The 27,932-nt window shown below is 46.2% G+C and overlaps 2 protein-coding genes across 8 annotated transcripts; one reads left to right on the top strand and one right to left on the bottom strand.

Annotated features, from left to right (window-relative positions):
- Positions 1-38: 38 nt before the first annotated feature.
- On the bottom strand, positions 39-25,124 carry ELMO2 (engulfment and cell motility 2). 7 transcript variants are annotated; one of them, XM_074842931.1, is made up of 22 exons: positions 24,946-25,124; positions 17,956-18,081; positions 17,780-17,820; positions 17,199-17,271; positions 16,812-16,862; positions 15,503-15,684; positions 12,159-12,258; positions 11,797-11,948; positions 9,023-9,101; positions 8,381-8,416; positions 5,404-5,454; positions 4,950-5,072; positions 4,283-4,417; positions 3,746-3,850; positions 3,561-3,669; positions 2,785-2,921; positions 2,295-2,458; positions 2,100-2,212; positions 1,691-1,798; positions 1,264-1,346; positions 856-933; positions 39-339 (listed from the first exon to the last, which is right to left on the bottom strand). In XM_074842931.1, exons 2-22 carry the CDS (start codon positions 18,031-18,033, stop codon positions 139-141), a joined length of 2,199 nt encoding a protein of 732 aa, XP_074699032.1. In that variant the 5' UTR covers positions 18,034-18,081; positions 24,946-25,124; the 3' UTR covers positions 39-138. The 7 variants fall into 7 exon arrangements, with proteins under 7 accessions (XP_074699032.1, XP_074699035.1, XP_074699036.1 ...); XM_074842934.1 differs by having other exon boundaries at positions 17,956-18,084; positions 24,946-25,092; XM_074842935.1 differs by lacking the exon at positions 24,946-25,124 and adding an exon at positions 24,587-24,853.
- SNRPB (small nuclear ribonucleoprotein polypeptides B and B1) lies at positions 25,120-27,819 on the top strand. Its single transcript, XM_074842948.1, has 7 exons — positions 25,120-25,317; positions 25,446-25,597; positions 26,079-26,190; positions 26,434-26,586; positions 26,992-27,130; positions 27,292-27,417; positions 27,636-27,819. Exons 1-7 carry the CDS (start codon positions 25,315-25,317, stop codon positions 27,671-27,673), a joined length of 723 nt encoding a protein of 240 aa, XP_074699049.1. The 5' UTR covers positions 25,120-25,314; the 3' UTR covers positions 27,674-27,819.
- Positions 27,820-27,932: the final 113 nt, after the last annotated feature.

Here is a 27,932-nt window from a genome sequence, read left to right as displayed (position 1 = left end):
GGGCGGGGTCCGAGCGGAGAGAGGCGGCGCAGCCGGGCTCCGATTGGTTGTTATTATTGTCACGGGTACAAACGGCGCGCGGCGCCCGCCCCGCCCCCCAGCGGCCGCGCGCTCCGGGCCCCGCGGCCCGGCCCCGCCTCATCCGTAGTGGTAGACGAAGTCGTAGCTGCTGGGCTCCTTGGGGATGGGCGGCGGCGCCTCGGGGATCTGGATGTTCTCCAAGTCCAGCAGCCGCAGCTTCATCTCCATGCTCAGCAGCGTGTCCAGATCGCTCTTGGTCAGCTCGCTGGACATGTCCTTCCCCAGGAGAGCATTGAGGCCGTCAATCCAGATACAGTACTGTGGGAAGAGAGGGTCATCACAACTGCGGGCACAAACGACAGGTTCTGTCGAATCTTTCCATCCACGCAACAGTTAGAGACACTCCTACACAGCCCACAAGAGGAAACACTGAGGGCGTTAACCCATGGGGGAAAAAAACCCGGCCCCAAAACAGTGCCCACAGAGATTGCCAGTGCAAGGCAGCAGCAGCCCATGGCTCTAGGAGAGGGCCAAGAGCTTCTGTTGTGGCGTAACAACAGAAAAAGCAAAGCTATTTTCGACATCAGTGTCTTATAGAATGGGGAAAAGGAACAACTGACTGCATAGGAGGAAAGAAAGTAGCAGTCCAGGGAAATTAGTGTAGAAATTTTTTTTGGTAATAGAAAGGTAACTGCGGGGGGAAATAAGCATCGCCAACATCATCTAAGAATGAACCCAGTGGGAGATATCCCGCTCAAGCCTTTAATAAGAAGCAACTGATCCCTCTTAACCTCTGAAGTTAATATTCTACTGCTTAACAGCTACATTTCTTACCTCATATTTATTAGGTGCAATGAAGTTCAAGGTCTCATCGGGATCGTATAATATCGAGAAGGCCAATTCTAACACTTCCTGAATGGAAAAGAATCTTTCACTCATCAACTGAACAAAACATCACAGCACCTTCTGCCTGCTAACCCAACACGAGAAGCTGCCTCGCCACAGCTCAGCGCACCTTCCCATATCAGCATTCCCAGCAACTCCGAATCGCCTGTAGCACAGCCAGACTACGCTCACAGCACCTACCAGTCACAGACGAGCACTAAGAGAAGGCCCAGATATGAAATGGGTTTTGTCAACAGTGCACCTGCAGCATGGAAGACCGTTTCCTCCTGTTGCTTGCTTTCAGTCTTCAACTCTACAGCACTAGATATTAATTACAGGCAAAATGGGAGCACTTACTTTGTTCTGTTTCAGTGCACTTTTCTCCTTCATGTGTGGACAATCCTTCCCTGTGACAATGGCTTTGATGTCTGCAACTGGAACTAACAGTGAAAAAATAAAACTCACAAACAAGAAATCCTAACCAGGAAAAGACAGAGCTTTGTTTTGTCTTTGCAACTGACAATTGTTCCTGTTTTTGTAGCTCATTACTGCAGCTTTCCAAAACACATTACCAGTAACACATCCCTACAGCTGGCTGTCCTAAGAAATACCAAGCAATTTCAAGACTCAAAGGGTTTGGGCAAGGACCAAAAGTTGATCTCATCTCAGTCAGAGCTTCAGCCACAGCCCTTTTTCTCTCATCTCTAGGACGGTACTCAACGGCCTATAGACGGCAGAGCACAGAGCACTGCACAGTGTGCTCAGAGCAGTAACTGGGACTTACTTTTTTCCTGTAGAGATTCAAAGGTCACTTCCCCCTGGGCATTATCTTCCAGATCTCCATAGTGTAACACCTTGTGATTCAGAGCCAGGCGACAGTACCAAAATCTTTCTGGAACACACACCAAGTAGAGTAAGCTGAGCGAGATCCTTCCATAAGGTCTTACGGCCACCACATTACAGTCTCCCCAGCTGATCCCTCTACCCCTGCAGTTCCTCAGCACTGCTTCCTGTTCATGAGGAGATGGCTGTATCCTTAGAAGTGCATCTATCCCAAACTACCGGCTGGTATAGACAGCCCAGGTAACCAGCTTTCCTTTCTGGCAACACACCTGCTGACAGATTAATCCATTAGATGTTATTTGCCTACAGTTCTTCACATGAAAAAAATGCAGTAGATGCTGTCACCTTACCTTGCCTTCTGCGATTTCCAATTTTTCGAAAGCTACTTCCCTCACAGAGCCTGTTCAGGCGCTGTTGCTTTATCAGCTCCAAGATCTCAGGTTGGATTTTCTCTCTCAGCTCCCTGGCAATCAAATGTGGAAGAGTAAGCAGAAAATGTAGATACCGGCAAGCACAGAAGGCAACTGTTTTTGTTAGGCACTTACACAATAGGTGGCGACTGGAAGTCATCTTGGCTCATTCTCTCAGACTGGCGTAGTCGCAGGATCTCAGAATAGCTCAGGCTGCGCAGTTTGCTCTTGAACTGGTCCAAGGAGTTCGGTTTAGAGGGGAGAGCCCGTGTGATCTGTTCCCTCACAACCTGCATAACCTAAAGAGGTTGTGCAGGGAGAAAAGCAAGTCACATTCTGGCTGCTTAATGGCAGCAGAGAACCAGGGCACAGCTCAGTGGCAGCAAAGAACTGACATGGAATAACTGGGGCCAGGAGCGTCAACATACTAGTGACCTTGAAGATCCAGAATAACAAAGAATGACCTCAGGTCATACCAAATAAAAGTTGGGCCATCCTCCCTTACAACTCAGGTCAATGCCCTGTCATACCTTCTGCACCCTATCCTTTAACTAAGTGTACAGTCTGAATGAACACAAACTGTTTTGCAAAAGATTCTACAAAAATACCTCTTCACCACTCTGACCTTATTAAAATCTTCTGCTGTTGCCCTCATTTCTTTCCAGGTCTTGTTCAACAGCTGGATGCAGATGGCAAATAGCTCTTCAAATGCACGGTCATGGGTGAAAAACATGGGGTGATAGTCATTCCGGCCTTCATTGGCTTCAGGAGGAAACAGAAACCAGAACCATGTGAGCATATTGTGCAAGAGCTAACAGCAACTAAAATCTGCTACAGTGACAGAAACCTGATGGTCAAAGAGATTAAGACAGCTCAAATGCTTCGTCTCCCCACAGAGAGTCTGTGTTGGGAATGGCAACTATCCCCATGCTGCACCACACAAGCCTCCGAGACTCATGTGACCTTTTCATACTAGTCCCCCCAGATGACTGCTTGCAGTTGTTTCCCACTTGCCTCTGGCAGAATTTCCTTCAGTGGTTAATTGTCTCAGAATGCTATTTTGAGACTCTCAGAGCTACTAAACTTTTCTCAAGCTTATAATAGTTTCTAGAGTGTGGGGGTTTTTTATACAGCACCCTGCTGAAGCTTCAGGAAGTTGAAGCCTTCCACTTGTGTCAGTTTTTCAGGAGAACCAGAGTGCACACAACATAATTTCTTACTTTAATTCGACAGCAGTATTATCACTGAGACACTGACACCACCACTCCAAGGTCCCCCTGCCCTTACATGGCAGAAGTGAGATCAAGGTACAAATGCTTGTGAATCCTGCTCAGCCTGTAAGCTACTTCCAGAAGCATCAGCCCAGCAACTTGGAAAGCTGGCGTAATAAATGGTACTTACGCAGTTCCCCAACTTGCAGGATCTCACAAAGCATCCTGGTAAGCTCAATGGCACTGCGCCCAAAGGGACACTCATGCTTATCTTCTCGACTGCTGTTCTCCAGCACAATCTACAAGAAGAGGATGCAACACACACTAAGAAGAGCTGCCGAGGTGTTATCTGCAAAAATCAGCAGCTTCACTTACTCTGATATAGGTGTCCTGATGAAATTTGGCCAAGTAGAGCATGTTGTCCAATGCCAGCATCCCTGGAGGAGTCTGAGTGAAATCCATGGCTGGATTGATGTGGTTCTGTGAAAAGAGTGTGTAGAAAGAACCTAAACAAATTAGCTCAAAGAAATTGTGCCAGAACCTTTTCTGAATGAATTTTACAACCGTGTGTTCATCAAGCCCTCCTTCACATCTATCCAAGAGGTAACCTTGGACACCTGCTGACAATGCTATCCAAACTTCCTAGAAGAGAGGCTGATTCCAAGCTCTTCATAGAACAGGTGTGTATGGTAAGTAAATATCTCCAGAGAACATGCCTAATGAGCCCTGGCATTTAACCAGTCAGCAAGTTCATAATGATCTTCCTTGGGAGTCTGAGCATAGCAGAATTTCTAAAACTCAGATACAGAAGTATGGTAAAGCAAACAGCTATTTCTGTTCCTTATTTCCCCACAACACTGATGGAGATTGCCTTTACATGCTTTACAGTCAGCACTCTCTCTAGATGCATACCGTGAACCCCAGCATCTTGTAGTCCTTGGTGTACATGGCTTTACGTTTTTCTGTTCCACTGCCAGGGACGGTGTTGCTGTCAGACTCTGCATCAAATGCAATTCTTCTCAACTCAAATATGATGTCTCTCTGTGCCTGAAAGACAGAAGGCAGGGAAATGGTAACATGGGATCAATCACTAGGGCGGTATTTTCACCTAACGCACAGTCCCACCTCTCTCTTCAGAGCTCACACAGTGAATACAGAGAGATGCCAAAGGTTATTAACACTGCTTAAGAGGCAATCCATTTCAGAATGGCAAGTTGCAGTATACTGGGTAATGGAAAATATTTGCATGTTCCTTTAACTGCCCCAAGTTTAGTTAAAGGCTATTTCTAGGCATTCAGATAATGCCTGAGGCACTAGGTGGAGTAATAGCTTGACAGCTGGCATCACACTGGTCAAAAACCAAATATATGGCTTCAGTGACCACTTACATCTCTAGAAGTCCCATAGCATACAGCAGGATAGTCATGAGCATACCCTAACCTCAAGGACTACAATGTGAGGGGTGGTTTTGAAATTTTATGCACCATCTACTGCAAATTGCATGGAGCTAAAGAGCTCAGGAATAAGGCCCCTTGTACACATCCTAGTCTATCAGATCTTACTTGGCTCTAATAGTGACCTGATCATTGGGGTCCATCTTGGTCATCATTCTTTCTTCCAGGAGATTAAAGGTCAGGACCTGTAGCACGTACAGCTGATGTGCCATTTCTGTTTTAATTGGGCGGTTTCCTCTGATCACGTGCTGCAAAATGAAGGATAGGGTAGAAATGAAGAGAATACAAATAAAAACTGAGGTATTAGCTGTAAGCATATGCCAGGCTGCATGTACATCTCTGTATATGAAGATTCAGCTGTTTAACCTCCATATTCCATCAAAAGCATAATGATAATGCTCTGTAACAGCAGAAAGAAGCACCCTGATAACTCCCTTTTGAACAAGTGGCTCCAATTTCACCTTTGAAAGAGTCACTTTTCTGGAAGTGCCCTGAGGGCAGCAGAATTTACAGTCTGCACAAGTGAAACCTCTATTGAGAGAACATGAGGAAGCACTCTGTCATTCCAGACATACTTACATTCAGGATTATAGACCTCAGGTGCTTCTGGGCAAATGCATTAGCCATTTCCTGTTGTGGAATTTAGAGATGAAATAACATGAGTGAAATATAAACAAAAAGCCCACATTGTGCAGAAAGGAGAGAAAGAAGGAAGCCTATGAATTGGAGATAGCACTGGCACACAACAAAGTGCTTTTACTACAGACTAGGATTTTATCATGGCATCTCACCACAAAGCAAGCATCAAGTTGGGATGCAAGGGTCATCTTTACGATGGCACAACTCATGGATGGCTCCCTTACAAAACATTATTAACGTGGAGAAAGGTGCTAGCATAGTCAAAGAACAGAAGAAAATTTAGCTTAACATTGGACATCTAATGATACTTCAACATCAGGAGATACGGCAGCAAGGAGAACCCTGTGGGTTGCCCAGAAAAATCTGTCATCTACAAGAGGTTCCTCCAATTAGCATGTCACAACTTTCTATACCTAGGTATACACCCAAGATAAGGAGGGCTAGAGGATATAGTTTCCAGGTCTCCTCCCTCTCAAAAACTCTTCCTCTGAAATTTACATCTCCTTTGTCTCACTTCCTAAAGACATGTTTTGAAGTCAGTTTAAGGACAATTTGCAGAAGCACTTCAGTTTACAAAAATAAAGGGTAAATAATTTTCAAGCTTAAAGGAAAGCTTCCCATTTCCCTCTTTACCGCATGGCTTCCTTCCCCAGATGAGGGTTTCCCAACCATCAAGTCATGATGACAAACAGTCACAGCAGATGCAAATATCTGCTGCAAGCCTTTTGTTCCAGGACCAATTATACATGCACCTGCAAAAATCTAACCTGTGCTTTCCTTGTAAATTGTGAAGATGCACTTTTTAAAATACCAGCAATCTCATTACACCTGCTAGGGAAGTGGCACAAGTGGTAATGTCAAGATGGAGTATTATCAGAAGTTTGCTGTTATAAGCAAAATCTTTGGGTAAGAAAATCTGTTAGGGCAATACATCATCTGGAAGAAGTCCAGAAGAACTGCCAGTCTGAGATCTCTTCACATTCCTATACAGTGCAGACTGAGAACTGGAAGCAGATGTGCAGTCTTAGACAACGGCACTCAATCAGCTGTACATTCTGAGCAATCCAAGACTGTTCCAACTGCTCATATCAACTCTGCTCTTGACAGGTTTTATAAGGAGTCTGGTAAAATGCATATATTAAACTCATTCCAAGTCCCTATTACCACTTCTGCTCCAGACAGAAACCTCCTAAAACAAGAAAGTGATACGGTGGCTGATAGCCAAGCCATAATGGCTGCAAGTTCAGCAGCGCTCATGTTACAGCTAAAATGAGTCAGTGCTTGAGTGGAAGATATCCAAGAAGCATCTAGATCAAGTAGGAAGTGGTTTCAGAGATAAATAGTGACTCAGAGGGCAGCGTGTTTTTACTATGATTCGTGAGATACAGTACTGAGAATAGAACAAGGCCTGCTGTTAGGGTTTGTTCATGCATGCAACACAAAGAATCCTTACTCTGAAGGAATTAGTTTGTACATGGGATGAAGTAACAAGTGACTGAAGCAGATAAACAGTGTGAAGGACAAAGACAATTAAACAATTTAAATAGCATAGTGAGAAGCATGAGCACACACATAGCCTAACCACTGCTAAGGAATCTATGTTCAGCTGAGAGTCCAATAACGCCCACTTTGCAGCTTGATGGGGTCACAGAATCACAGAATTATTTATGTTGGAAGAGACATCCTGAGATCCTCTTAGTCCAACTCCCCTGGTTCAAGCAACACCAGACAGAGCAAGTTGCACAGGACCTGTGTCCAGTCAGGTTTTTAATATCTCCACTGATGGACACACCACAATATCTCTGGGTAACCTGTTCCAGTGTTTGACCACCCTCATATCATTCTGTTTGTTTGTGCGTGTGTTCTGGTGGAATTTCCTGGGTTTTAAGCTGTGCCCATGGCCTCTTGTCCTGTCAGCAGGCACTACTGAGAAGAGTTAGGTTCCCTCTTCTTTATTCCCTTCCATCACGTTCATGGCCCTTTGTGGTCATGTGGGTTGTGTTTAAAGAAAAAAAAAAAAAGAAGAAAGAAAGAAGGAGAAGAAGAAAGAAGAAGGAAAAAAGAAAAGGGGAAAAAAAAAGGGGGAAAAAAACAAGAAATAAAAACGTGAAAGAACCCTTGGAATTTTCTTTGCTGTGAAGTTTAGCATCTTGGCCAAATTACCAACAGAGGAGTATGTTCTTCCTTATTTTCATGTGTTAAGCATATCAATTAGTTTTAGAAATTATGTAACATTGAGACCATAGTTTCCTGTCTGAAGGCACTGCACCCTTGGCATAAGTGAAGCATTCTCTGTGCCACCCAGAAAATCTAAAAAATGTAGCAGAATCTCAAGATACAGAAGGTTCCAAATCAACCTATTAGCAAGAGTGGTGATTCCCCTGCAGATAAGGGGGTGAAGAACATTCTTATAGTACAATTCCCACAAGGGAGAAGTCACAGATTAGGCAGAATGTATGCTCTAGACCCCAATCAGCACTAAGCTTTGTGACTGGTCTTCACAGATGAACAGCTCTACCTTTAGAAGGACACAGCTGAATATGAAACTGTCATTAACACAAGTGAGAACTGGGGTATAAAGTCAGGCTGTAGTAAGTTTAAGGAGACCCAAACTGCTAAAGAACTGGTTCCAGTTTTAAAATTGGTTCACCTGGTCAGTCTTGTAGTACCAGTTTCCTTTTACGATCATCTTTATTATCTTGTGTACACTGTAAGTCATTCCGGATTTCTCTTGCTACTGATTCTTCTCCCCTTCACAATCTGAGTACATCCCCAGGAGCCCTCCCACCCTTCTCCCTGGGCTCGTCCCCTATCTGAAGCCTGTACACATCATCTTTGAGATACAAGGAGGCGTCAGTGGAGAGAAGCTAACATGCCTGCGGTTCCGCAGGACCAGCCCCAGGCTTGAGTTACTTACAGTGATGGGCAGGTCTAGTGGGTTAAGCAGCTTGTCCTGCTGGCAGAAAGCAAAAAAAGGCACAAAGAGAAGCAGACAGGATTTAGCTTGGAGTCCAGAAATAAGGCACAAATGGGGCGCTAGAGAAGAAAGGCTTAACACAGCAAAGCTACACAATACAGACATATGAACATCTTGCACGTAGTGGAGATCTCGGGGGTTTCCTCAGAGCAGGACAGGTGTTTCATTTCTCGTATTGGCCAGTGAGAGTATTGCCCTATGACTTAAGAAAGGTCCGTTTTTGGGGAGAGGGGGGGGTATATGTTTAGTAAATACATACAACCCCAAGGACTCTACCCAGCCTACCTCTCCCATACAGAATTAACTTCCTTCAAAAAATTTCCATGCTGTATAGAGATTACTTTCTGTCTCTCAAGGCCTTTCAAATTCCCTTCCAAGCATCTAAACATAGATGTGCTGCTCCATAACATATTGTTAATGGGATGGTACTCTTTCTCCTACATTGCCACACTGAAACAGCTACACAATTTCTTGGCAAGGTCTGAGGTCTGCCTTGCCCAGCCAATGCGATTCCCGAGGCATAAAGTAAACAGCCAGCCAGTCACCATCATTCAGGTTTAAAGTCAAAAAGCAAGAACAAACCTGTCTCTTGTCCTCAGGTGCCTTCAGGAAGAGGGCATTGATCAGGGCAATGGCATATGTCTGGATCTCTTGGTTTGAGCTGATGAAACAAAAATGGGAGGATCATAAGAGAACAGACAGTATAGAACATTACAGCTTGCTGCTTTGCCTACGCTGTAAGAACATCTACTACAGCTATTTTGCATTTCAACAGACAAGCAGGATTCAGGTAATCTCCCTTCATGCCATCCAACTCTTCATAAGGCTTGCAAAAAACTGACAGAATTGCTGACTGACAGCTCCAGTATTCAGAAGAAAGTGCAGATTGCAGCCCAGCAGAGCTCAGAGTTCAGCACCACCGGTCTGTTTCCAGCGCTGAGACTATCTCTGTAAAGCCTAGTTAATACTGCAGTCCTTTACACAGATACAGCCAGAAACTTATGTGGAACGAGTAATTTTTCTCCCCTATGTCAGTGGAAGCCACCAAACACAAATGGTGTTTTGTCTTCCAACCTCAATAGTTTGGTTCAATCCACACATTTTTTTCTTATTTTCACTGAAGAGCTTCTTCTGGTAAAGGGTGACAAGTCCCTTCCTAGATCACACACAGTGTGTGGTTTCACTTACAATGTTTTGAATAAGCTTCCAAATGCCAATCACACTTTCCCACCCCCATTTTGATGCTCTATCAAATCCAGTTTTGCTTCTTGCTACACGATTACTCTTTGCAGTGGCTTGATCTCGGCTGGACGCTAGGTGCCCACCAAGCCATGCTATCGCTCCCCTCCTCAGAAGGACAAGGCAGGGGAGAAATTAAGATGGAAAAGAACCTTGTGGGTCAAGATAAAAGCATCTTAATAAAGCACAGGCAAAGGAAAAAAAGAGATTTATTCTTTACATCCCATCAGTAGGCAATCTCCAATCACTTCCCAGGAAGTAAGGTGGTTGCTCCAGAAGACAAACATCATAATAACAAATGTCCCCCCCTTTCTCTTAGCTTTTATTGCCGAGCAAACGTCCTATGGTTTGGAATATCCCTTTGGTCAGTCTGGGTCAGCTGTCCTGGCCATGTCCCCTCCCACGATCTTGCCCACCCCCAGCCTACTAGTGAGGGGGAATGCTGGAGAGAGCATGACTGAAGCCAAAACACAGGTGGGCTATCAGCACCTTTCTAGCTACCAACACAAAGCACAGCACTAGGAGGGCTGCTATAGAGAAAATTAACTCCATCTCAGCCAGACCCAATACACTCTTGGGAGACTTGTGCAGAATTTCAAACTCTTCTGATTAACAGAAGTTCAGTGCATCACCTAAATGAATTTGTGCGTGTAATTTTAAAAAAAATATGTATATGTAAAATTAAACTTTTATAAAACATCTAAAGCCAAAACATCTTTTAGCTTAAACAGTTATTTTCCCCACTTTGGCATTTATCCCTGGCATATCTGTGGATAACAACCACATTCTCTCTTCTATTGCTCCTTTCCAAATCTTCTTCACTTTGGTCAATCTGCCATACTTCAAATATAAATGTTCATGCATCATCCCAGGTTTTTCTTGAGGCTCCAAGCTTTACAGGTCTCTGAAGTCTGTCACTTCACCTCCTCTGCCCTCCTTTCCAGGGTTTGCTGCTCTTTTCACCACACTGCTTGCTTTTTGACACAGCAAAACAATTTTAAAATTAATTTCTCTTCTAACTCATCTCTTTCAGACTTGTTTCCATGGACCTGTTCTTCCAAAACCTATCCTCTGTTAAAGATTGTTCCCTCCTGATAGTCTTGACAAAGAAACACCAGCAAATTCTGACTCACTCTCTGGCTTCCCTTTCTACAATATTCCCTGCACAGATACCTTCTTCATCAACCTTCTGTGTTCTGGAAGCACTTAAGCACATGAATATAGGTCTTGAACAAAGGTATTTTGCTTTAACAACTGCACAATTGTGTTCAGTGTTAGGACCAAAACTGTGTTTTACTAAAATAGAAATTATAAAGCTGAAAGAACATATACTCTTTGCAGAACAAAATTGCTGCAGTGTTCATGAGAACTTGTTTAGCTTTTCTGTTAACCAAGTTCAGACGTATAAACGCTCTAAGCACACAGTGACATTGATGCAATACATCATTTGCACTATACTTTTGTTAAACTACTGTTCGTTGATTAAGGAATATTAATCCTATTCACCAATGATGCTTTTCCACATTTTCAGAATTAAAAGGCTTGAGGAAAAAAACCCAACCTACTTAAAACTCTAACAAGTCATGCTTCTTTTTATGGAAGAGTAGAACTGACCTAGACAAACAGCCTTAAAAGCCGGATATTAATTTGTCAGTTCATTTGGAAACAGAGGACAGGGAGATGGAGAAAAAAAAGCAAGAAAAGCCATTGTTTTCTTCCTTAATATGCAGGACAAAAAACAGATGATGAGCTTTTAGATTCTAGTGGAGACAATTTAAAGAGGGGTGAAGGTTACAGGTGACCGGATGCAGAAGCTTTGGGAAGTTGTTTTAGTAAAACGCAAGTTTGGTCCTAACACTGAACACACTTGTGCAGTTGTTAAAGCAAAATATCTTTGTTCAAGGCATACTCATGTGCTTAAGTGCTTCCAGAACACATTTTTCCAGGATCTTTTTAAAAAAATCTGTTAGAAATCCTAGAGTTCAAGTAAGATGTCGTATCAGTAATACTTGAAAAACAGCATCTTTAAGTGCTATAAACATAACAGGATATATTTTCAAATTAACAGATATTCATGAAACTGATTTAAATCACACCACTGTTGTGTGGACACTCACACTTGCAGATGAGAAATGAGCTGCCCCACGGTGATCTCTTCTGCTATCTTCTGATACAGAGTCTGACTGTTTAGCACCATGCTTTCTAGAATGGCTAGGGATCGCTGGAGGATGGAGACGTCTACCATAGGCTGACTCACATACCCTGCAATCTAAAAACAGGTGACCCAGCAAGTCAGCAGATGCTCATCCACGAAACCTGGCGGTGAGTGAGACAAGCTAAGGGAGACAGAGCTCAGAAAGCTGCATCCACTGTGCTCTCAGTGAGTACTCAGCTTCTCAGAGTCATCTTGCTCCTCCTGCAAACTGCACTAAAGCATGAAAAGAAACAGCATCCACTCATCCCCTTTACCCAAACTCACCTGTTTGATGAAGGTTATGGAGACCATGTCCCAAGAGACAATGCCGTGGTCCATGAGCTCCAAGAAGGCAGTCAGGGTGAAAGCCAGCATCTCACTGTAACTGAGAATATAAAGGATGCAGTTACAACAGATCTGTAAGCAAGGAAAAACCCTGTCCAAGCTGAATAAGCTGGGTAAGAGGAAAATGTCACCACCTTCTCCTAATAAACAGGCTACAGTTTGGCAGCTGGGGGAACAATGAAGTATTTGCATTTATGATAATTTCACTGTTTTGTAGAATCATGTTTTATTTTTCCTGATTACAAGAACAAATTAAAACTAGCAACAGTAAGTTCCTAGTCCTGCCACCAGAGACTCACAATCACCTGGATCAGCAGCTGGCTGGTCAAAGGAGTAACAGGAGAAGCAGCAATGCACTATTTACTCCTGAGCAGTGTAAAGTATCACTACTCAAATTCAACACTTTCATGTGAGAAAAACTCAAACCCAACCAAAAACCAGCAAACCCCGAATATTCAGTACAATGGCCATCAGTTAAAAAAAGACTAACTTGAAAAGGGGAGAGCTTTCTAAGCTGATCAACTGAAAATGTAAACCATCTGTAAACACTAGGTTTTACAACAGTTGTCAGATTTGAGCAGAGTAAATTGATATCACAAAACATGCCAAAGTCTTTGGAAATTATAACTTCTACACACACACACAAAATGAACAAACATGTTTTCACATCAAAGAAAAACAAAGAAAAATTAATTGTCATTCTGTAAATGTTGGGACGTGGCTTGAAACGAAATGAAAGCACAGTATGAATTGTGGAAAATGTAATACATAACCACAAGACAGAAAGGTAAAAAAGACTGAGGGAAAAACTGCAAAACATGCTGAAAACTTATTAGTTGCTAATATATGAGAAAATAGAAGACCTATAAATGTTACGACAGTAAGTTATCAAGACTTCAAAAGTGCTTTCAATGAAACAGAACAACAACACTGGAAAAGCCAAGTGAATTATTTGCATCAGAGTTCACCATGATTGTGCTTGAGGAAACTTCCAAATCAGAGTTTGGGTTTTTTTTTTTTTCAGTTTGGTTTTTCTTTAAGAGAGAAGAAAAGTCTTCAAATCTGTCATATGAACATCACTAGAAGACATTCTGGAACAAGCCATTAATATTAAAAACAGGTCTCCAGGACCAGATGATATTCACTGAAGAATTCAAAAGGAACCATGGTAAAATGAAACGTTGCCAAACTACTTATTGTACTCTGCAGAAAGTGGCAAACATAATGACAATTTTTAGAGAGGACTCAGGCAGAAATCTGAAGGACATATCAGGCATTTAGGTATTTGTAACCAGAAACATAGGGGAATAATACCACTAGAGCAGCTGTGAGAGAACAGTCAAAAAGCATGTGAGAAACCACCCTGCAGACACTGGAGGTCAGTGAAGGAAGAGGGGGAGGAGGTGCTCCAGGTGCTGGAGCAGACATTCCCCTGCAGCTTGTGGGGAGACCACAGCTGAGCAGGTTGTGCCCTGCTGCCCACAGACCACCACAGCAGAGCAGATATTCACCCCACAGCCCACAGAGGACCCCACACCACAGCGGGTGGAGGTGCCCTGAAGGATTGCTGCAGCCCACGGGTGCCCACGCTGGAGCAGGCTCCTAGCAGGAGCTGCAGCCCGTTGAGAGGAGTCCATGCAGGAGGAGGTTTTCTGGCAGGAACTGTGGCCCACAGGAGACCCACACCGAAGCAGTTTGTGAAGGACTGCATCCCATGGGAGGGACCTCACCCTGGAGCAGGGGAAAAGCGTGATGAGGAAGGAGCACCAGAGACAAAGTGTTATGGACTGAAACCCCCATTTCCCATCCCCGTAGGCATTTCGTGCAGGGGGGAGGCAGAAGAGTGGGGACTGAAGGAATAAAATTAAGCCTGGAAAGAACAGGGTGGAGGGAAGGTGGTTTTACTTTTGTCCTTGTTCCTCACCATTCTACTCTATTTTTAATTGGAAAAAAAAAATTAATTTTCCCCAAGTTGAGTCTGTTTTGCCCAACCCCTGAGCCTTTTCATCTTGTTTTCTTCCCCCGTCCTATTGAGGAGGAGGAGTGAGAATGGCTTTGTGGGCAGCTGGCAGCCAGACGAAGTTAACCCACCACAATGCTGAAGGTCTCTGAACAAATCAGTAAGGCAGAATGGGAACAGTTAAGCACAACTCTTGGAATTTGAAGAAGATTATGATGTGCTTCACTAAAAGTGCCTTAAAAACCTCAAAACATTGAGCTGCTAAAGGGTAAAAACAAGAGCCCTTTCTTGCATTAAAATAACTGACTGAAAGCCAAGAAACAAAAGGGTAGAAATTAAATGGTCAGGTTTCAAACTGATGAAAAGTTACAAACAAATTTCCCCACATCACCACAATAGTACTGGAAAGAGCTAAGAGCTAGGGGAAGCATGGAAAGAATGATTAGCACTCTGGAATGGCTGCCATAGTTACAGTGATAATGGACTAAGACTGCAGTTTAGAAAAGGCATGACTAAGGGTTGATATGAGAGAGATCTATACGGTTATGAATGGTGCAGAGAAGACAGAGGAATTTACAATTTCTCATAACAAAATATGCAGAGGGAACCAAATGAACATTAGGTGACAAGTTTAAAATAAAGAAAATATTTTTTTCTTATAGGACAAGTAACTGTGATTCTGTGATTTCCACACAGTGCTGTAGATGTCAAAAGGATAAACTGATTAAAAAATTAAGAACCACCACCTATGGAAGAAACACCCAAAGGTTCTTAAAACAGAGAGATATAATTTCTGCTCAGGAAGCCCAAATGTTGGAAACTGAAGACTGATACTTTCTCTGCTATACACTCTTTAGCCCTTTCCAGTCCCTAAGATAAACAGACCTCTGGCCTTCATAGCAGCTCTTCTTACCATGCAGGTTGAAAAGTACTGACCATGTATACAAGAGGCAGTAACATGCCTACTGCTGACTGGCACCTGCATGCCACCAGTTCTCCAGGAATGTTCTTGTGTGCAAGTGCACGTGGGTTTTTTGTAGGATACCTTATCCCTTAGACTGCAGATGAATAACTGCTTGAGATTATGACCACAAGAAAGGTAATAACAGTTGTTTAAATTATCAAAGTGACATTTCAATGCAAGTTTCACACATAAATGTCTCCTCTTTTGCCTCATGTGGTTAAGCAAGTGACTAGAAAGACTCTGTCTCAATTAATACATCGGCATTTGCTATGAGGTTCGGTGCTTAATGCCACTTCAGCAAGCAAAATTAGCCCCTTATTTGAGGCCTTGTTCCAGAGTCCTGGAATACAGGAAACTTACTGGGACAGAAGCTTGGTCCCACTCTCCACAAGCCGTGTCAGCACTGTAATCCCTTCCATGTTGATGAACTCTGTGGCAAAGGTCACATCTGCTGACAGTTTAGCCAGTTCCTTCATGGCGTCCAGTCGGGCTTCCATACTGTGTGACTGGATCCTCTCCATCAGCTGGCGAGCTGCCCTAGACTGGGAGGAAAGAGGGGTGATACCAGTTACAGACTGAGTTCTGCCAGCATCAGCATGCCATCAGAGGTCCATGGATGGGCAGAGAGAGAGTGGCAAGGGTAGAGAGAGAACCAGCAATGACAGGATAAGTAGCAGCAGTCAGCAATTCTAAGGCAGACTAAAGAAAGGCTGCACTCAGCAACAGTTACAGTCAAGCAGGAGGCAAGTAAAATGCTATTTTACATGTTAGAGTAAATGCTTGTTTTTCTTCTTGGTGAGGTGAGTGGAAGTGGATACAGAAATATGGAGTGAGACCATTAAAGAAATAAGATATTAAAAAAAAAATCTCTCCTAGTTGAAAGAGAAACACAAGCTCATTCTGCATATCCACACAACGCTCTAAGATTCCTCAGACATAGATCAGCGATACCCTCTCAACCACCTCTTGCCCATATAACGTTTTTCCTGTTCTACTCACTCGCAGCTATATGCCATGACACTTGCACAAAAAAAGGTTTAAGAATTTCAATAAAAAGGAAGATGCAGCAAGTCTGCAAAAGACAACTGTTGAGGTCACAATGTCAAGAATTCACTAGGAACAACCCCCTCTGCATCAGATTTGTCTCTTATTTTCATTTCTGCATTAAGTCACCAGTACTGTTGATTTCTGACTGAAAATACTTACTGCACTCATTTTGAGAATGTGTCTGTCAGGTGCTTTACAACATGTGGGGAGGCCCTGGCACAGGTTGCCCAGAGAAGCTGTGGCTGCCCCCTCCCTGGAAGGGTTCGAGGCCAGGTTGGACGGGGCTTTGGGCAACCTGGGCTAATGGAAGGTGTCCCTGCCTGGGGCAGGGGCGTGGGACTGGATGGGCTTTATGGTCCCTTCCAACCCAAACCAGTCTATGCTAATCTAGGAGATGCAATAAAAATGTAGACTGGATTTATTTACAGAAAGTCCTACAAAAGGGCAGAGCGTCCAAAGAAAAGATACACACTACAACCAGGAAGGAATTGTGCAGAATGGCCCACAACAAAGGTAAGCCCCCTACAATCTGGGGAGAAGGGGAAAGCAAAGCTGAGAGGCAAGAAACATCCTGTCATACGAGGATTGCTACTGGGAAAGAGGGATGCGAAGAAGCATTTACCGGGGAGACTGCCAGCTGTAGGATAGTTCCGTTCTTGATGTCACAGCGAGTCTGAAAGAAAACATAAATTTTAAATTGCAGAAAAGTGGGGGCGAAAGAATGCAACTGGATCTACAGTGCACATTTGTGTGCACAAGTAAACGGGCTCCTATACCACACAACCCTACTGAGGGTATTGAACTGAGTCACTGGGTCCTCGTACCTATGAGCATGCAAAGGGAGAAGCACAAGGCTCCTCACCTGAACGACACCGTTCAAGTCCAAGTATTTTTGACAGCAGAAATGCTGCCCCTCAAAGATTAGCGACAGTATTGTTCCACAACACTAGTCCAAGGCATTCTGCACTCTTGCCCAGGACATCAGCAAATTGCTACCTCTCACACTGACCTGCTCTGTGATGTACAGCTGAGGACCATCAGCATACCGCAAGGTGTAGTATTCAGGGTTTGGCAATGACCACCTGGAGAGGAAGAAGGAGGATACATAAGCTTCTTCCTCTTCTTTCTTCTGGCTCTTAATTAGGAACAGGAGCTTGATCCCAGGAGCGTGGAAAAGAACTTTCAAGCAAAGCTTTAGCACAGGAAATTAGGTCTCAGAGCAGAGAGAAAACACCTTCCCCTTGAAGGGGGGGATGGGACTTCAGCCTACTTTACATCAAGCTCTGTGGAATGTCTGAAGAGGCCTGTGCTCCAGGAACAGCAAGATGGGCCAATCCTCAGAGGCACTGACCCCAGGGGCATACATATGCACACACTCAGAATTGGAATAAAGATACAAATCCCCTGTTTTTCAGGAGATCCTTTTCTTCCCAATTTAAACCCTGGTCCATTTCGTGGCCAAAAGTGGCAGCAGGCAGCATGGATCGTGCCAGCAGCACGCTGACAAGCAGCAGAGACTTTCCACAGTACCCCAGCAAGATTTGTCAGGGGACAGACCTTCTCCACAAGGGTTCCCAGAGAACTACTCACCCATCACAGACCTCCTTGATGATGGATGCAAGAGGCCTTTTCTAGAACAGAAAGAGAGAGTCCTCAGTAGTCATATTCCTCTCAACCATATAGGAATACTGTCCATTTCTATGCTTCCCACATTCCAGTATCAAGTTGTGGTGCACTTTCTCCCCCACCTGGTTACCAGGTCTCACCTGATCTATTTCCAGCAGCTGGGCGTTGGCACCTGGCCACTCAACAGCTACTTTCACAATGTCCGAAGGTGGTGGCATCGCTCCAGACTCCTCCAGGTGCCTTTACAACAGCATACACCCCCACACCTGCTAAGAGAAAGGACAGTAAGCAGCTCTGAAAACTACTTCAATTGTTACACTGCATCTAACAGCAAGCTTCAAAACACCACAAAAGACCAGCCTTATGGTTTGCTAGGGACAAAACACCCAGTGTGCCAGAGATTAAGGCCTCATACTAAAACAGCACATTGTGACATTGCATGCCCAAACTTATCACCTAAGGAATACTTCTGAGAGCTTGTTGGGGTATTCACACAAGAAGGAGAGTCACTCTGATCAGCAAAGCCCCATCTGCCACCCACTGTCCATAGTGCCAGGTTAGTTTATAGGACTAGTAAAGCAATAGCTCCGTAGTCAGCTACTGTCTGTACGTGGCAGGGGGAACCTACTGTCCAGGCAGCCTCCCTCCCACTGATGTTCCATTCATATTTCTCAGATACCCTGATCCACTCAGGATACCCAAACAGGCTCCTAGGCAGAGTAGCAGCAGCTAGCTTTATCCCATCGCCTTCCTATAACATCATAAATCTAAAACATGAATATCCATCACAGAAGAAAAGTTAACTCAGCATTTGTTCTGGAGGTCTACCTTTCACTCTACCTGTCTTACAGCATAAGATTGTGTTCAGCGTTTGGTCCCAGACAGCTGTCAGACATGCTGGTTCGTGCTTCATCTAAGAAGTAAGAGACTGTAAAGAAACATACTACTTCAGTTCTTTTTTAATCCTCTCCTGGATGGAGGGAGTACCCTGCTCCTTCCCACAGAGCCATAGGGTAAAAGTCCCATGGGAAAGTGACAACCCTACCCATCAGCAGTTCTCAGCAATGAGGGCTTCAAGCTGCCAAAAATGAGATCTGACCAGACACAGAAATACTCCTGTCCTTAAGAACTCCTCCCAAGACTCAATTTCCAGCATACCCTCAATGAGATGGTAAGCATCTGAAGAACAATTTCCCAGCTCCTATGGAAACTCCTATTTCTCCTACTGGGGCAACCCAATTACCCTTTCCCAGAACAGAGGTGAGACAGTGCTGAGCAGGGACATTGTTTCATGACTAATGTACTTTCCCAACTTCCTTGATCAACTGGGAAAGAGATGCCAAGACAGCCTAGGACTTGAAGGGAAACCAGCAGCCTTTGGAACTTTCCTGATGCAAGGCAAGTAAAGAAGAAAGAACTTTCCACAGATTTGCAAAGACCAAGCAGCTGCAGAGATACCTGGCCTAGGAAGCTGGACTACATGACTGTCCTGGAGAAGGGAACTTCATGAAATTAGCTGAGTCTACCACAAAAGGCGTGTATGCCTGGCCTGAATAAGATGCTGACCTAGAGATCCACTGATGATCTCAATTAATGAAGCTCATATGCCTCTTCCTTCCCTCACAGAGACTGGTATCACTACATGAAGAGATATAAAAATTCAGCTGTGCTAATATTTCTCTGCATTTGTACACACACAAACCCCTTTATCAGCCCCCTGTGACTATCTTCTCATTCTAGATGAGGCAGCCTCCTCACCTAGGAAAACAGAATGCTACGATCTCCTGGTACAGCCTTCTGAGATAGTCACAACATTATCATCACTCCTGCCTGCTGGAATTGAGGATGAGGGGTGCAAGTTTAGCATTTCTTTCATAGCACCTCCTGGAAATGCTCAGTGTTATCACTGCAGCTAGCCTTGCCCTCAAGTCTCCACCAGATCAGAGATACTTGCTTTACAGTGAAGGCACTTGCTGGAGAGAGAAATCAGCCCTTCTGCTATTAAAACGAGCATTGTTTATGATGAGAAGCCCTTCTGAAGCTGCTGCCTTGCTCAACTTGCTCTGGTCTCAGCACATGTACAGTCTTTGCAGTTCCTGCAGGAAGCTCAAACTCCAAAGCTATCTGTGGCTTCAGCCAACCCAAAAGGGAGATTGGTATTACATGTGCCCAGGAACACCATCCTCCTCCACTCCTACAACAGCCAGACTTTGTCCACTCTACCATCCCACCCCTTGGAAAGTATCTGGCAAGCCAGATTCAGAAGTTCATGATATTCTGAAAATGCACAGCTTACCTCAACTCACAGAGATGGTTACAGTCAATACTCCTTCTGGCCTTCTCTTTCCTTTTTAGCATCAATCCCAAGAGCAGCTTACGTGTTCTTAAAACCCATCAAATGACTGTAAGACTAAACACATCTCATGCAGAAAAGTGCCAGTCAAGTTCGGTTCAGCTTTGCCAGTTTCTTAAAATAACATCTCCAACCTTTCAGATAAGCAGCACAGCATTAGCTCAGACTAACGTACCAAGAAAGAGCTGGTCTCAGAAAAGGAACAGACTCAGTGCACCAGTCAGGTTGATCAGGTCTCAGGGGCAACAATAGAAAAGCATTTATATGATTCCTGTCATACAAAATTGCAAGTTAAGAGTCAAGCAGCTACACAACCACCTGATATTTTCTTCCTAATCCTGGAGGGAAGGCAACCGAGCCATCTCCCACTCCAAGATTCTCTCTGAATAAAAATTTTACCACCCTCATCTTGACAACAAACAGGAAAGCCTGTCCTTCAGAGAAGGTGCATAAGGTAAAAAACTCCAGCTTGGACAAGGCGAGGCCTCACAAAGGAAGACTGCTCATATGAGAGCTCAATTAAATTAGTGTTTCACAGAACCTTTGCAGCCCACAGAGCTAAGCTAATTCACAAACAGAAAGCACTGAACGTATGCTGTCCTGTGGAAACACTGTCTCCAAATCCCATGAGCATGTATTAACATACTCCCCTTTCTTCACAGATTTTGATTATCAGTGCTCTATTCTCTCACTCCAAGACAGAAACATACAATTTACTCTTTGCTAAGAGAGACTTGTTAACTTGCAGCAAATATGTTCTCAAGAGGCCTCTAACCCTAAACACATACACAGCTGCTGGTGCTATTTTTGCACCCATTACAATCAGTAAATTGGACTCTACTCCTTTCTTCTGCACTCATCCTTAAGCAGCTGCTCTTCTTTTGTCCAAAGTAAACTACAAATTCAGGCAACAAAGCACAAGGAACCCAGGACCAGAATAGCACCTCGCCTCATTGCATAAGCAGAGCAAAGCACTTAGGAATGCTCTGAGCCCAGATATCTTTAGAAGGCTGCAGCCCCCTGTACACCACTTATTCTGGGGGTTAGTACCCATAGCAAGCCTGCCTACACCAGTTATCCTCAGTCTGTTCACAAGTCAGTGCCCAATACCTGGTATTTCTGACTTGCCACACTGCAAGTCAGAAGAGTCCCTCCTGATCCTGAAGATCTGACCTTCTCTATCGTCCAAGTACAGTGTAATAAAGAGACAAGGCAGAACCAAGAAAGCCTGCCTGAACCAATGCGCTCTGTCGCATCAGCCATAAGAATCTGGAGCTTACCTGATCCTTCTGTCTCGCAAAGAGATAGATGAACCTAATAAAACTATGAGTAAGTCTTCCTCACTTCCTTTTCCTGAATTACACACACACACTAAAATAAATAAATAAAAAATAATTTAGACTTTCAAATGTCTTTTGCAGCAATAGCTCGAAACAAGGATAACTGTTTTTCAGTTAAATCAATCATATCTTGAAGTACACTATGGCAATTACTAGTATAGTATACAAGCAGTAGCACATCTCTGTACATATTCCCCAAACAAAGCGCCTGATTTGCACGACACCCCCGATCCGCAGGATAGACAGGTTTCCATCCTTTAAGTCTAGAAATAGACAGGCAGTTCCCAAATGGTATGTGATTTCCACTCACTGTTCTCCATTCAGCAACTAAAGCCTGTGATGGCCTAAATGTGAAAGCCTGAGGAACCTCAGTCATATGGCATAAGCACACGTCATCTCCAATAATCAGACTGGCTTGCAGTAAGTGAACAGATAATTACTTCTCCCACGAGTGAACCAATTCATGACTAGAAATCATCTAAATCCATTCAGTGTTCAAGGCCCAGCAAATACACAGTGAAGAGGCATGGCTCAAAGATTACTTCCTTGAGTATTAAGAACTGAATCTGCAACTCTTTTAACTAATATACCCATGAATAATTAACATCTAATTACCACTTCTCCCTTCAGCCTCCTGCAGTACAGTCATATTTATCTGTATCACAACTTAAAGTGCAAGTTGCTACTGAAGAGTAGAAGGAAATACAGTACTTTATGTGCCAAAACAAAGATGCCCAGATTACTATAGGTAGAAGCCTTTACAAATCTCTAACTTGCCTTCTCCCTTGCAAAGAACATATATCATTCCGGGAGAGGAAGTGCACATTAAAACAAAAACATTGATATTATGGAAAATTCTGCAGAAATCATAGAATCATAGTATCATTTAGGTTGGAAAAGACCCTTAAGATCATCGAGTACAACCATAAACCTAACACTGCCAAGTCCACTGCTAAACCATGTTCCTAAGCGCCTAAATAAAGACTCCTGTTTCATCAAAAAAAGTACTGCAGAGCTCCTAGAGACAATGCACTCTACCCCCAGCTCCCCCAATATCCTTGCCACAGGAAACAGTAACCAACTGAGTTGTATTACACTACCCGCCTATCCAAAAAAAAAGCTTTCAGCTGCATACAAACTCAGAAAGTAACTCACCATGATATGTTAGACTATTTCTGCCCCAAACTTCTTCCATAAATGAGCACCCACTTGTGACTGAAAACCATGTTCCCTATTCCAATCAGTACTCAAGGCACTGCAAATAGGCAGTGAAAGAAACAGAGCTTAAGGACTGTTTCTTTGCACAGCAGCACCATGGAACAGGTACCACATGAGCCTGTGGGGGAAGAGGTTCAAACATCAAAATGAATTGGCTAAGCAGAACCCAGAGAAATAGGAATCAAAAATTAAAAGAGGTAGGAAACTCTGCAGACAGTATGGGCCAAACAACCCTTTGAAGGACCTACACAGATGGGTGGCTCAGCAGAAGCAGCTTTCCAGAAGAGGACAATGAAGACTGGACTACAAATACAAAGGGTACTTCAGGTCAGCCTCTTAACATGAGGTTGGCTGTCAAAAGCATTCTTTGAAAAGGTTTCACTCTGTGTCTGCAGCAAGAGAGGTGACAGATGTTAGATTTTACAATGGATATTTTGCAGTGCATCCATGATATATCTGATAAAATGACTGTTCAGAAGCTCCTGGAAAGGAGCACAGACTGCAGTTTTGCATAATCATGATTATCTTACGGGTCTCTCACAGCACATTCTTCTCAACAACAGCCTGTAAGCAATTCTCACAGTTTTATACAGGGAGACAGCAGCCAAGCTGAAATCCATCAAAGATGAATTCACTCTGTTTCTGCAGAGCGAGTTCCTTCACACAAAGCAGTGGTGTAGGGGTAGCTGCAAGGCAAGGAGAAATCAGCAGAGCCACTAATAACACACTATTCAAGAGATTTCTGAGAAGCTGCAAGCTAAAACAACTAGAGTATTTTTAAACAGAACTTCCCTATTCGCAAACTCAATCTTCTTTTCATTACAGATAGAGAACAAAGTGTGCTGCACACAGAATGAAAATGAGGAGGATGAAAGAACATTCCATGAAAAAGAAAAGCTGCCTGGTAAAATCCCCCAGTGAACAAGCAAATAGCTGCAGCTTCTGAAACCTGTAGATGTGGCAAAACATCCTCATCAGTTCTCAGCAAGGCCCCAGGTGGTACCAACAGGCCACACAAAAGGTGGAAGTGACTTAACTGGGCAAGCGTGCAGAGGAGACAGCTTCCCTGACCACGCCGTGTAAGAGGGTGCAGGCAGCAGAGTCCAACCTGAGGGCTACGTACAGCTTTTTATGTTACCTCATATAACAAGCAAACAGAAACATACTTCACTAGAGAAACCAAAGAAGCAGGTGGCTGAGATTCTCCACCTCTGGAACCCTATGTTCCTCCAAAGGCCCTCCACTCTGGCTGCAAAACACTAAGCCTGTGACACCCGACTCCTGTCTTGCACGTTCCAACCAAGCCGAGCAGAGACCATCTCTTGGCAGAGACAGAAACTGATAGCAACAGGCAAAAAGAGAAAACTGATTTTTTTATTATTTTTAATCAGTCAAGTGAGCTGAAAGCAGCCAGTCAGCAACTCCCAAAGCCTGGGCCAAAACTCAATTTGAGGAGCTAAACGATTTTTTTCCAGCGAAGCGCTGCCCGTTTTGTGCCTCAGGCCCCCCTGGTTCCGCGGGGCGGCGAACCGTGCCGTTCTCGGACGGCTCCTCGGCCCGGCTGCGGCCCCTCCCCGGCCTCACGCCCGGCAGCCGGGGCGGCGCGGCGGAAGCCGCAGCTCCAGCAGCCGCTGCGCAGCGGGAGCTGCGGGGCCGGGCGCGGGGCGGGCCCAGCGGCCCCGCGGCAGGGACCCGAGGCCGGAGCCTGGCGGCGGGGCGGCCGCCCAAGGGAAAGGCCGCAGCGCCGCAGCGGGCCCGAGAAGGCGGCGCCGGCGACTGCGCCCGGCAGACCCCAGGCCAGCTGCTGCTGCCGCCCGGCTCCCCGCCGGCCCCGGCCCCCGCCCGCCGCCCTGCGCTCACCCGGCACCGCCGCGGCCGCTCCGCGCTCCGGCCGCCCGGTAGCTCCAGCGGCCCCGCCGGCCACTGGCGCCGCCAGCTGTCACTCAGCCGCCTCGCCGCTGATTGGCCACGACACGCGCGTCACGCGCCCGCAGGGCGCTGCCATGGAGACCGCGGGCAGCCGACCCCGCCCCAGCGCGGAGTAACGCGCCGGTCCCGCGGAGCGCGCTCCGCCCGCCGGTCCCGTCACCCTCGCGCGTGACGGCGCGTGACGGCACGTGCCGCAGCCCGCGTGAACGACGTCACGCGAGCGCCCCCCGACCCCGCGCTCCTCCCGCCTCCAGGGCCGCCGCGAGGGGTGGGGGGGGGGGCTGGCTCACATCAGCTCCCCGCCTCCGGGACCGGCTCCCCACCGGCTCGTGCTGGCGGCGAACAGCGGAGCGGCGCCGTGGCCGCGTACGACACCCGCCACTCCGAGGGCGCGAGCAGGGCCGCAGCCCGCCGCGCGGTGCCCCCTCAGCCGGAAGCACCGCCCTCCGCCCCGCCCCGCCGGGGCTGGTCCCGCCCCCGGAAACACGTCATCCACGCGCCGGAAGGGGCGGGGGCGAGGCGCTGGCGGGGCAGTCGCGTGCGCGCGCGCGGGCGGAAGTCGCGGCTGCCGCGCGTAGGAGCTTCCGGCGGAGCGGGCGGCGCCTGGGAGCGGGGGACGGCGGCGGCGGCGGCAGGAGCGATCGCGGGGATCTGCAGCCATGGTGAGCCCGGCGGGCCCGCGCGGGGAGGGGAGGGGAGGGGAGGGGAGGGGAGGGGGCGGTGCCCCGCGGTGCCCCGCGGTGCCCCGCGGTGCCCCGCGGTGCCCCGGTATAACGGCGGTCTCTTGCAGACGGTGGGGAAGAGCAGCAAGATGCTGCAGCACATCGACTACCGCATGCGGTGCATCCTGCAGGACGGCCGCGTCTTCATCGGCACCTTCAAGGCCTTCGACAAGCACATGAACCTCATCCTCTGCGACTGCGACGAGTTCCGCAAGATCAAGTGAGCGGCGCGGGGGGCGGCGGGAGCGCCGGGACGTGCCCCCCAGCGCTGGCCCCGCCGCCCCGCTGCGGCGGGAGCCCCGGGGCAGGTTGAGCGGAGAGCCGGCGCAGCCGCTGGGCAGCGCGTGCTGCCGGCTTCAGGAATAGGCGTGGCTTTAGTCTCGTTTGTTAAACTGCCAAACTACCAAGGTTCAAGGGGCGCTTCGTTTGAGTTATTTCCTAATAACCGAAATACACCTTTACGTGATGCCGACATAGTCACTGTAACAGTTAAGCGTTATGGGGAAAACATGGCGATAATACGCATCTTGTATTTAGACTTCTCTATGTGTCTGGTTTGAGGCATATAAAAATGTTTTTTTTTCTGGTAGGTTCTCCTCTCTGGAGTAGCCTAGTCATGTATTCTATTGCAAATTCAAAAAGCAGCATTGATTTCTTTTTCTCCCCTCTGTCTTGCAATGTTTTCTTTCTCTTCTCACTAGACCTAAAAATTCAAAACAGCCAGAGCGGGAAGAGAAACGAGTCCTTGGTCTTGTGTTGCTGCGAGGAGAAAACCTGGTGTCCATGACAGTTGAAGGACCACCTCCAAAAGATGTAAGGAGAATGAGCGCGGAACTAAGGAGAAGGGGAAGGAACATCTGATAAATTTGCCTCCTACGGTATTGTCCTGGACTTCCAGATGCTGTTGTGACTAGGTCCAACGAATTTCACTGCAGGAAGTTCTAATCTCTTTGTGGGCTTGGACATTAATTGGACAAAGGAGAGCTGTGGGCGTTCCTAGGATCCGAGGACTTTTGTTTTGACAAATCTTTCTTTTTGGGGGGGGTCTGTTTTCAGACTGGAATTGCCCGTGTACCTCTTGCTGGAGCTGCTGGAGGACCTGGAGTTGGGAGAGCAGCAGGGAGGGGAGTACCTGCTGGTGCGCCCATGCCGCAGGCGCCAGCGGGATTAGCTGGCCCTGTCAGAGGAGTGGGAGGACCATCCCAACAGGTGAGATGCTGTGACCCATTAAAGAAGAGTTGTCTGGTATATTCTGGGGTGGCTTTTAATTCTTGGTACCAGTGTGATGCAAGAAATTGGTGGACTGGAAGGACTGTGATCTTAGCTGCGGTTACTAGGGAATTTGAGCCTAGTGAGGCTTTTTTGGCACTAGATCCCCCTAGGGAACTCTGTCTTACATGATGGAAAAATGCATGAAAAGTGCAGCTTCTTGTCCAGAATTCAAGTGGTATCCACTGAATTGTATTACAGGTTTGTAGTGTTACTCAGTACATTAAGAGGAGGCCGTCGTAGCTCTTTGAAGGGATAAGAACTTAAATCTCGCTAATTTTTTAGTTATTAATGTAAAACAGATAACGTGCTGTTTCTCTGTGACCCCATGTGTTTTGTTTACAGGTGATGACGCCTCAGGGCCGTGGGACGGTCGCAGCGGCTGCAGCAGCAGCCACCGCCAGCATAGCGGGAGCCCCAACTCAGTACACGCCGGGGCGGGGGGGTCCTCCCCCGCCCATGAGCAGAGGGGCACCTCCTCCAGGTAGGAACCTCTGCGGAGGGGGCAGCGGGGAGCTCCTCTCACAAGGTTGTGAGTTGGTGAGGTCTGAGGAAGAGCTGGTGTTACAGAGGATCGTTCCGATGTCCCACTAGCGCCTCGACTCTCCAGCTGGATTTACAAGCTTGTTCTTTCTCTGGCTTAAGGAATGATGGGACCCCCTCCAGGCATGCGACCACCGATGGGCCCCCCCATGGGAATGCCCCCCGGCCGAGGTGCTCCAATGGGAATGCCCCCACCAGGCATGAGACCACCCCCCCCAGGAATGAGAGGTGAGCAGAGGTTTTCTTAAATGCCTGGAAGAAGCCCTAACGTACACATACTGTCAGAAGGGTGACACGTTTCAGTGCCTCCCTAGCTCTGCTAATTGTCAGTGAATGCCTCAGTGGCAAAACCAGGGTCCTAAGGGCACTTGGAGCACAGGGAAAACGTCTCTCTGGTGTTTAGCCTTGCTGCTTCTTCAATATTCAACTCTTTCCTTTATTCCCAGGACCCCCTCCACCCGGTATGCGCCCACCAAGGCCATAAGATACTCTGTAATGTACCTTTGAACCGTGAGAAGACTGATGAAAGGAATATACTGAGCAGTACCACCTGTCAGAACCTTGCTATGCCTATTTTATATTTACTGCTTGTGAAGTGTGCCCTTTTTAATAAAGTTGGAAAACCCAGTACTTTTGAGTCACGGCTGTCCTGGCCTATTTCAGGAGTGCAAGCTTTTGTCTTTCACTACTGCACTTCAGTCACCCCAGAAGAGCAGGTTTGAAGCAAAAAGCTCAATTTGTAT

This window comes from Strix aluco, chromosome 17, assembly GCF_031877795.1.
Source record: "Strix aluco isolate bStrAlu1 chromosome 17, bStrAlu1.hap1, whole genome shotgun sequence".
Classification (NCBI taxonomy): Eukaryota; Metazoa; Chordata; class Aves; order Strigiformes; family Strigidae; genus Strix; species Strix aluco.
This window is presented reverse-complemented; position numbering and strand designations above follow the sequence as displayed.